Source organism: Myotis myotis, unplaced genomic scaffold (genome assembly GCF_014108235.1).
Source record: "Myotis myotis isolate mMyoMyo1 unplaced genomic scaffold, mMyoMyo1.p scaffold_m19_p_15, whole genome shotgun sequence".
Taxonomy (NCBI): Eukaryota; Metazoa; Chordata; class Mammalia; order Chiroptera; family Vespertilionidae; genus Myotis; species Myotis myotis.
The window spans coordinates 22,019,429-22,030,495 of NW_023416319.1; the positions used below are offsets into that span (position 1 = coordinate 22,019,429).

The window sequence follows — 11,067 nt, forward strand, 5'->3', positions numbered from 1 at the left end:
AAGAAAGTACCCTGAATTCGACTAGGTAGAGGTTGTGGATTCTGGAGAATTTAATTTTTTTAAATATGCTTTTAGGAGATTTTGAAGTTTAACTAAGGCTAAGAACTATTGCACTAGGCTATTAGTTGACCAAAGTGGAGCACTGGCCACCTTTGAGAAATAACTCATGGTCATAAAGTTCAAGTCTCAAATTCTAGTTCACTGATTAACTAGAATTTACTTACTACATCAGTCATCCTCCTTTACCCCCTCCCCTTCCAAAGAAGAAAAAAATCTAGCATTTTCTAAAGCAGTGGTTCTCAACCTTCCTAATGCCGCGACCCTTTAATACAGTTCCTCATGTTGTGGTGACCCCCAACCATAAAATTATTTTTGTTGCTACTTCATAAATGTAATTTTGCTACTGTTATGAATCGTAATGTAAATATCTGATGTGCTACATGTGTTTTCCGATGGTCGTGACCCACAGGTTGAGAACCGCTGTTAGAGATGCTAGCAAATAAAATATTTCACTGGCGCCCTAGTTGGTTTGGCTCAGTGGATAGAGCGTCTGATGCCTGTGGACTGAAGGGTCCCAGGTTCGATTCCGGTCAAGGGCACATGCCTGGGTTGCGGGCTCAATCCCCATTAGGGGACGTGCAGGAGGCAGCCAATCAATGATTCTCTCTCATCACTGATGTTTCTATCTCTCTTTCTCTCTCCCTTCCTCTCTGAAATCAATAAAGATATATTTAAAAATTTTTTTAAAAAAATATTTCACTGGCAACAGCACTGTCGGTTTTCCATAGGGTATCAAACAATGCATAAAGTGATCCCTGAAGTTCCTTCTACTTTAAACATTTTTTACTTTACAGTAAAACACAACTCTCCCCAAATAAAAAACTTTTAGTCAATAACTCTATGCCAAACAAAGTGTGAGGTTTAAGTAACAGAATATACAGCAGGTCCTTGAATAACGTCGTTTCATTATAACATTGATGAGATGCCAAGATACTGTAGGAACTTAACTCTTGTTTATATCAATTAGCCTATAGTAAAATTGGTTTTGTTATGTACCGTTTCACTAAAAGTTTCGCGACCTATTGAAGATGTTAAGTGAGGACTTACTGTACAAATGCTGCTTTCTAAGCTGTGACAAATGTACTACAGTAATATGATGTTGACAATAAGGGAAAGGGTGAGCAGTATGGGAAAACTCTCTGTATGTAATATCTGTGTAACTTTTCTGCAAATCTAAAACTATTATAAAATAAAAAATATTTAAAAAATCTATGTCCATTTTGAATAATACAGAAAATTTCTACTGAACAAGTAACTCCAAGTTAATATTGGATGAATAGTCTGCTTTGCTTACTGGGGTATAATGTTAAAATATTAACACTTTAACATGTCAAAATGATATGTTTGAGCTCTTAAAATTATCTTAGTCCCACAAAAATTGGAGTTTCCCAAAACCATTCTACTGTATTTATATTCATATTATCATATCTCTAACCATCCACCTTAAAACCATGAATGAATTCCTTGAACCGAAGCTGGACTTCCCACGGTTTAATGTAGGTCCCTATTCCCTACAGTGTTTTGTGATTGGTTGTTTTATTTATTATCTTTTTTTTTTTTTAAAGAAAATACTGAATCTCGGGGAAGGAGTTGGGATGGGAGTCAGACACGGAGAAAATATATTTTTTTTAAGTTTTCATCTCTTCCTCACTGATGAGATGATGACAGTGGGGGTAGTAGTGCCTACCTAGCATTTCAAAACTTTTATAGACAGGAAAGGGCTAAGGATCAGAAGGAATGTTACTACTTCTAGGTCTCCCACTGTCAAATCACCATAAACACAGAGATGCCCCTGTGAAGGTGAGGCAAGCCCCCAAGAAGGAAAGAACTACAATTCACCTCATCTGGAAGGGAGAGAAAGCAGGAGATTATGACAGTGGTCCCATCCTGAACCAAATTCCTTTCTCTCCCATAATATTTCTGCCCCAGTCAATGAATCTCCTGCCAATGATGTATATAATGGAACATAACTTTACAGTAATAGATATATTGCTGTAAAATGTTCCCCTTAACTAAGGTAAAACAAACCTGAGCTATTCTTTAGAAGTATTTCTGTTACAGGAAAGAGAGGAAGCAGGAAGAAGGAAAAGATGGAAGATAATCAGATGGGAGAGAAAAGAGCCCCAGGTGAACAGCAGTTGTGATGGAATGTAAACCTGAACTGAAAACTAGGAATCCTGGTTTCCTGGTTTATAATCCCAGATTTGCCATTAGCTGAGTAAACTACCTTATTTAGACAGTGAGCTTCCTAATCAAAAAATGAAGTAGGGGTAAGGGCTGCACCCAAGAATGAGAATACATCCTAGAACAAGATGTCCCCAAAGGAGGCCCTGGATCAGAGCTTCAGAGTTGAGAATAACACCTGTGCACAGGAAGAAAAAAGCCTCTTCGGCTGCAGGAGCAAGGAAAATTTCTGATTATTCTGCCTGGGGATGGAAGACTGTTCAAAATTACTAGGTACAAATTATTACCTATAGAACAGTAGAGGGAGAGTCCATGCAAGTTGCCAATTCAACACAACCTGAGTGGGGTTCTTTACGCTAGGCTAGGTATTATAGATTCAGAGATGAATGTGGTAGTCTCTGCCTTTAATGTATTCAGAATCCAGTTAAGGTTTTGGTCAAATGCTAGGAGAAAAACTGCCTGTCTGACTCTCTCCTTTCCCATCAATGTTATATAAAGGAAGCAATGACACCTAGAATCTTTTTTTTTTTTTAATTTCTTTATTGGTTAAGGTATTACAAATGTGTCCTCATCCCCCCATTAACCCCCAACCTCCCGCCCCCCAACTCATGTTCTCATCCCCCTGTTGTCCATGTCCATTGGTTTGGCTTATATGCATGCATACAAGTCCTTTGGTTGGACACCTAGAATCTTCACAGATTGCAATTAAGAAAAATGAGGCTTAAAGAAATTAACTTCAGGGTACTAAGTTCTAACTTAAAACCCAGTGGTCTGATACACATCCGTGTGGCCACATGAATGTCAACTAGCTACATTAACTAAAATCCTATTAACCTAGAGGATAAAGGAAAAATTTTAAATTATAACAAAATTCCTGCCTACAGCTAACAATATAAAAGCCTCTTATAATAGATGTGCCTTATTATTCATTAATTGCAATGCATAATCCCCATTAGCCTGTACTCCACCTCCAAGTTAAAGATCATAACCATTGTCCAAACCATCGCTATTCCCAATGGGCGGGGTAGAGCAAGTACTCTGGGTACAATGGTTGAATTAGTGGTCCCCAAAGCCCCTCTCAGGTCTAACATTACCTGACACCTGACATCAAAACATGACAAATAAACACATAAAGGCCACACAAGGTCACAAATATATACACTTAACTCATCTACAGAGCTTTTAAAATACTGCCACTACAAGCTTTAAGTATATTTTTGCAACTACAGGCACAAATGCAGATCTTACTACTCTATATATTTTGTCCTATGAGTAACACAAAATTAGGATTTCCCAATCTTGATTTAAACAATTTTATAACTTACTTGCAAATTTATACAAGCTGGGAAAATACGGGATAATAAAATAGAAAAAAGAATAAGAAATATTAATTACAATCAGAAAATTGTGACTGTGTCTACAATGCACACCAATTGTATAATCCTCTAAAACTTGAGCTGTAGAATTTGTTTATTTCTGCTGTTTGTGAAGATCCCTGAAAAAGGAACAAAAACACAGGAGAGAGAACTCTGAAAGAGGGGGTTTTACAAATTGGGAATACTTTCCATTTGCTTATAAATAAAAAAAAAAAAGAAAAAAAAAAGCGGGTCAAAATCTGACTCAAGGGAGATTGCTTTTGCTCTTCACTGATGTGCATTAAGATGAGTACTTTTTGACTAGTAACTTATCCCTGGCAAACCAACAAGGAAGGCCCCATTCTGAAATCTGGAGTGTCCAGGACCATAATTTAATTTCAAGAAAAGCAGGTCAAATGATATAAAAAATACCGTAAAAACTTAAAATGAAGTTCCTGGAAAAAAGTGGAGGGCTATCTGACAGGGTAGAGAAGAGGGATTTTCTAGCTTAAACTGACATCGTAATTTGGCTTTAAATTCTAAACACCAAACTACATTTGGATAAAGGCCACTGGGGGAAAACGGTTAAGCGCTGTGAAATACAACCTCTTCTAATTTCAAGAATTCCCAAACTATTTGAATGGATTTGATTCCACGGAGACAGCTTTGCAAAATGATTTCCCTTTCTCTATCACAATCACAACCCTACACACACTGCCCCCCTTCCCCCACATCCTTGTAGTACAATAAAAAAAAAAAAAAAATTGGGGACGGAGTAGGCTGTCTGCTTCCTCAGAAGAGACGAAACTGTAGACTGCACTACCAGGCTGGCAGGTCCCGAATAACAAAACCAGGGATGAAAGGCAGGTGTCGAGCCTCCAGGCCGCAGGGGAACGGAAAGGCGCGCTCCCCAGAGCTCACCGGCGCAGGCAGCACCACGCAGACCCAGTTCCTCTCCCCCCGGCGACAAATCAAAGCCAAGTCCGGGCGTCAGCGAGAGCCCGCGCCGCCCGGCCCCCACCCGCCCCGAGCCCCGCGCGGCCAGCGCTGTACCTGGCGAAGAAGTCGGCGAAGCCGCCGCTCCGTCGAGCCCGGGCCGAGGTCCCCGCGGGGCCCTGCTCCGCGGCGGACGAAGCCGGGGGCAGGTGGTCTCGGGCGCTCTGGCGGCGGCTCACCTCGAACGTGTTCCGAGAGTTCAAGTGGACGTCGGAGAAGCCGAAGCGCGGCTCCGCGCCGGCGCCCCCTCTAGTCCTCTCGGCAGGGGCGGCGGGGGACGCGCCTTCCTCGGGACCGCCGGCTCCGGCTCCCGGCGGCTCCCAGTCCTCGCTGCCGCTGCCAGCGCTGGCGGGGCTGTCCTCCGCGCCCTCCGCCGCCGCCAGGCAGCAGCTCCGCAGCGGGTCCTCGAGCGGAGCGGCCCAGTCGGACCGGCGGCCCGCAGCGTCCGCGCCCTCGTCGCCGGGCCCCTCCAGGCGGAGGCGGTGGTGGCGTGGCTCCCGGCCGTCGGCGCGCGCCAGCCCGCGAGCCTCCTCCAGGTCGCGACAGTCCTGGCCCGGCAGAAAGCCCGAGTCCCCGTTGGTCATGCCTCCGTGCCGCGGCGCGCTGGCACCCGCCGCCTCCGCGCCTCGGTGCTTGGAGCCCGGGGCTGGGTGCGGGGCTGCCGAGGGCGCTGCAGCGCGGCACTGGCCGGCGGGGAGCGGACAGGAGCACAGCCCGGGCTCCAGCTGCCCCCCGGCCGCCGCGAGGTAGCGCCGAAAGAGCTGCTGAGGCGGCGTCTCCTCCTCCTCCTCCTCCTCCCCCTCCTCCGGCGGCCCCACAGCGCCGACGCCTCCGCCAAAGCCGCCCGTGGCCCGGATCATCTTCCCGTCCTGGCCCGCCGACTCGGGCGCCGGCACAGGGAGTAACTTGGGGTTTCTTCCCGAGCAGCCTCCGGCATCCTCCGGACCCACCATCCGGGCCGGGTGAGCGCCGCCCGAGGAGGCGGCGGCGAAGTCCGCGGCGCAGGCTCGGCCCGGGTATAGCCCTCGGAGCCGGGGCCGCGGCGGCCGCCGCCGCAACCTTCCCAGACCCACCCCTCCCACCCCGGGTTCGGGCAGTTGCGGGGGGGCGGGCCAGTGCCCGGGTTTGCGCACGCGCAAAAGCCGGACCGGTCAAGCCCGGACCCGGCGATTCCGCGAACCATAGAGACGCCAGCTAGAGAGGCCCTCTCCCTACCACTCCGGCGGCCAATCTGGGATCCGCCATCTGGATGGTGGAGGTTGGTTGGTCCCCTCGGAGTATGACAGTTCTTAGAGGAGCACGTGACGTACTTAATTGATAGGAGACTACAGGGTGTTAGATCCTTCCAGCTCTAATTACCCTTTTACATCCATCTTCTCCATCACCATTGCTACAAGTTAGGGCTTCATCTCCTCACGTCAACATCCTCCCGTCTCCGCTTCATCTTCCCAAATACTACTCAAGTTATCTTATCTAGCACCACACTTCATCGCATCGCTTTTCTTAAAGATTTCCTTTATCACTCAAGGAGGGAGAGGAAGTAGGCAGAGAGGGGCTATTGAAATAATTCCAGCACCCTGTGAAAACGGATTAAAATGGGGTGATAATCACTGAGTGGAAATGAGGTGTTTAAGAAGAGGGAGGAACCAGCAATTACTACAAAACCTTTTGAGATTGAAACTGATGTGGTTTGAAGAAATAGGGATTGGAAAAAGTTTATTACTAGGGGAACTATATCTGGTAAAGTAAAAGGCTGAGACTATCCAGCAACTAATTAGAGGTCTAAACTTGAGCTAGAACTTAGATGGACATGCAAATTGAAGTCATCAGCATAATGAGTGATAGCATCTAGGAAGAAAGAATAAAGATGGAGGTACAGAAGAGACTCAAAGGTGTCATTTCAGGATAAACAAAGAAGTTGTATTGCAAAGGATTAAAGAGGCACTACTTGTGGATAAAATGAAGCAGCAAATATAGACCACTCATTCTAAAAATATGTCAATGAAAGAGGGCAGAAATAGAATGCAGTAGTAGAGGGAGCAGCACTATCAATCTGTAAAAGACTTTCTTATAAATATACTAGAGGCCCAGTGCACGAAATTCGTGCATGGGGGCGGGGGTCCCTCAGCCTGGCCTTCAACGACTCCAGCATCCCTTGCCCCGGCCTCTGGCCAGAGGCCCCTCCCCTCCCTCTGTGCGGCTGAGGAGCGGATGCTGGGCTTGTGTTGCCTGGGTTATGCCGCCAGTGTCTTGCCCCGGCCACTATGGGTGCTGCCACCTTTGTTGTGGAGTGGTTAATTGGCATATTACTCTTTTATTAGATAGGATATACATATACACAAAAAGAGTGAATATAACCTATATATGACTGGTAATACTAGTACATATGCTTTTAAAAAAAGGATGTCCAGTCACCTCAAGCTCAATATGTCCAAGTGTAAACTCACAAATGCCTCCTCTGAATCGGCTCCTATTGAAGCATTCCATATATCACTGAATGACAGTATTATATCATCTTATCTCATTAGCCAAGTGTAGTGGATTGAATTTGTCCCTCAAAAAGATATGTGCAAGTTGTAAGGGTTCTTCAAGTGTAATTATGGTAAGTATCTCAAAACGAGATAATCCTGAATTGGACATACTCCCTCTCCTCATAGAGCTAATAATTAGGTGTTTTAAGCTACCAAGTTGTGGTAATTTGTTATCACAGCTGTAGGAAACTAACACACCAAGTAATTATTGAAGTCTGCTTTGTCCCTATCTTTATTTTTAATCATATAATACTGTTATCGGCTATGCTAACCATTTTTTACATTAGATCCTCTGAAATGAGATAACTGAAAGATGCTTACAAACTTTCAGCTGCAAGATGAATAATGGCGGAGGATCTAATGCAAATGTCTTAAATTTCCACCCACCCAGACTAATTTACCACAATTTCATTCCCAGGTGACAGAATTAACCTCCAGTCGCTCTCTGCACATTCACCAGGGGCCACATCCAAATAATTCTCCATGCTGCAGCCAAAGTACTTTTTTACAAACACAAATCTGATCATGTCAGTGCCCTGCTTTTTTAGCCATCATTGTATTAACCTTTCACCCTTTTATTTTTTTAAAAAAATATATTTTATTGATTTTTTACAGAGAGGAAGGGAGAGAGATAGAGAGAGTTAGAAACATCAATGAGAGAGAAACATCGATCAGCTGCCTCCTGCACATCTCCTATTGGGGATGTGTCCGCAACCCAGGTACATGCCCTTGACCGGAATCGAACCCAGGACCCTTCAGTCCGCAGGCCGACACTCGACCTTTCACCCTTTTAAAAGAAACACTTTTTCCTTAGTTTTCCATTACTCTATTATAGTTTCCTTTTTTTTCTTCTACATTTCTGGCTGTTTCTTCTAAGTACTCTTTGGGAGGGTTCTTCCTTAATCAAAATGTAGTGGCTTCCTATTTTCTTAACGATAGAGACAAAATCTTTTTTCATGACCTATTAAGCTCTTCATGGTCTATTTGTCTAGTCTCCTCTCCCACTTTTCTCCCGGACGCCCTGAATTTCAGTTTCATCTTCAACTTCCACAAATGGTTTAAAAATTCCATGGATGCCTGATAAAGCCTTAGCTGGTAAAAGAGGATGACTAGGACTAAGGTTGTGGATTATAGTTACATTACAAGTATTGAAAGGATGAATATTGTAGATTAACTCAACAGGATGAGATATACGTTGGAAATGAATGATATAAGATCACAGAGCAGCTGCTGTTTGGTGAGCCACAGGGAGACAGCCACAAACCAAATTTGGGCATCGTCCCATGCACCAAAAGATTACTGGTTCGATTTGATTCCCATTCAGGGCACATGGGTTCCAGCACCTGCCCAGGTTTCAGGCTGGATCTCCAGTAGGGGGCACGCATGAGGCAGCCAATGTTCCTTTCACCCTCATATTTTAATTTGAACTGGACTCTGTAAATTATGCAGCTGATCCTGAATGACCCTGACACTTTTGTAACATGTCCCTCAATTTAGGTTGGGCTAATTGCTTCCTCATAATTAAATTCAGGTATTACATTTTTGGTAAGAACACCACAAAAGTGACATTGTGTCCTCAGTGCATTTTATCAGGAAGCTCATGATGTTGGTTTATTCCAATCCTGGTGATACTAACTTTAATAACTTAGTCAAAATAATGTCTGTCAGGTTTCTGCACTGTAAGTTACTATTTTGTCCTTTGATACATATTTTCAAATTGCTCTCCAGGAAAACTGTGCAATTTTACATTTCCCATCTGCCCATCTGAACTCCCCCCTCCTCCACCTGGCTTCCATATTACATAGCCATTTATATTTCTTTTCTCTTTTTTTGCCATTTATATTTCTTTTGAGAATATGTATAAAATTTCTTTGGCTCAACCTGCTTCTAGTCACTTAATGACTAGATAATCCTAAGAAATATTTGTGAATTGAAAGTGTACAACTATAGGCTAAGAGATCATTTTACAGTACTTTAAATGTTTAGTAAAAGACAACAGAAATCTCCTTTAAAAGATGGCCATTATCTTTAGTATATAACTGTGTACTGTGAATTCCTGAAGGGGATGTGATAAGCTGGATCTGGATCTAGGCTACTGGGGAAGAACAGAACCCTGGTGGCTTGCTCACAATGGGTTTGTGAACTATAAAAGGGGTAGAAAGAAAAAGTAATTGAAAAGAAGAATCAAGGATGCTCTATTGAGGAGGACTGGGGATGTAGTAGAAAACCTCTGATGACTGCAGCTACTTGGAGACCCAGTTGGCATGACGTAGTCAAATCAAATGCATGCATAACCTATGAACCAGCAATTCCACTCCTGGATATACCCTTCAAAGGAATTTCCTCACATCGATGTTTCTCTCTCTCCTTTCCTCTTTCTCTAAAATCAATGAAAACATAACCACAAATAAGGATTTTTTTAAAAAAGTACATGTACATATATAAAACCATATATTTGAAAAATATATGTTTTCAAAGGACAGAAATTTTTAAAATTTATGTTAAATGCATTAACATGTTTGCCTATGCAGCAAAATCTCAGACATATGCCGAAGAATATCTTCACCGATATAGCTCTTAGGGCAAGGGAAACTAAAGAGGAAATAAACAAATGGGACTACATCAAAATAAAAAGCTTCTGTACAGCAAAATAAACTATCAACAAAACAACAAACCATCAACACTGCATGGGAGAACATATTTGCCAATGTTATCACTGATAAGGGTTTAATCTCCAACATTTACAGGGAACTCATACAACTTAACAAAAGGAAGATAAACAACCCAATCAAAAAATGGGCAATAGACCTAAATAGATACGTTTCAAAAGAGGACATAAGAAAGTCCAAGAGACATATGAAAACTTGCTCAAAGTCACTAATCAAGAGATGCAAATCAAAATGACAATGCGGTACCACCTCACACCTGTCAGAATGGCTATCATCAACAAATCAACAAACAACAAGTGTTAGAGAGGATGCAGAAAAAAAGGAACCCTTGTGCGCTGCTGGTGGGAATGCAGACTGGTGCAGCCACTGTGGAGAACAGTATGGAGTTTCCTCAAAAAACTAAAAATGGAACTCCCATTTGACCCAGTGATCCCACTTCTAGGAATATATCCCAAGAAACTAGAAACACCAATCAGAAAGGCTATATGCACCCCTATGTTCATAGCAGCACAATTTACCATAGCTAAGATTTGGAAACAGGCTAACTGCCCATCAGCAGATGAGTGTAGATGTGGTACATCTACACAATGGAATACTATGCTGCTGTAAAAAAGGAGGAATTCTCACCATTTGCAACAGCATGGATGGAACTGGAGAGCATTATGCTAAGTGAAATAAGCCAGACAAAGATAAATATCACATGATCTCACTCATTTATGGAATATAATGAACAACATAACCTGATGAACAAAAACAGAGACAGAAGCATCGATCAGACCATCAAACCTCAGAGGGAAGGTAGGGGAGAGTGGAGGTATGGGAGAGAGATCAACCAAAGGACTTGTATGCATGCGTATAAGCCTAACCAATGGACACAGACACCAGAGGGGTGAGGGCATGAGTGGCGGGGGCGGGGGGGCAGGGCGGGCAATGGGGGAAAAGAACACATATGTAATACCTTAATCAATAAAGAAAAAAAATGTTTGCCTATGGAAGAGAGGAGAAAGGAATTACTAAAAGGGGATAAAACTGAATATACTGATAAATAAAACATGGAACAGCCAGTCTTTACATGCATGAATAATGATGTGTCAAGAACTGAGGAAGGTGTTAACTCTCTACATTCAAGGAGAATGGAAGGAAAGAAGGAAGGAAGGAGGGGGCGGTCAGAAAAGAGAGAAATTGAGCAGGCAGCAAACTCTGACCCTTTGGTTGCAGGGCTTTGGACATGCTATTTCATCTGCTAGAAAATCTAATCACCAAAACACACAC

General features: G+C 43.4%; 1 protein-coding gene across 2 annotated transcripts in view; it reads right to left on the reverse strand.

Moving 5' to 3' along the window:
• The window catches only part of TBC1D12 (TBC1 domain family member 12), a 72,348-nt gene extending 66,626 nt beyond the window's left edge, over nucleotides 1-5,722 (reverse strand). The window contains exon 1 of one of the 2 annotated variants that reach the window (XM_036336547.1): nucleotides 4,653-5,687. In XM_036336547.1, the coding sequence (XP_036192440.1) occupies nucleotides 4,653-5,548 (896 nt within the window). In that variant the 5' untranslated portion in view covers nucleotides 5,549-5,687. Of the gene's footprint in view, nucleotides 1-4,652 lie in introns of both variants that reach the window. The other variant, XM_036336548.1, reaches the window with a different exon arrangement.
• Nucleotides 5,723-11,067: the final 5,345 nt, after the last annotated feature.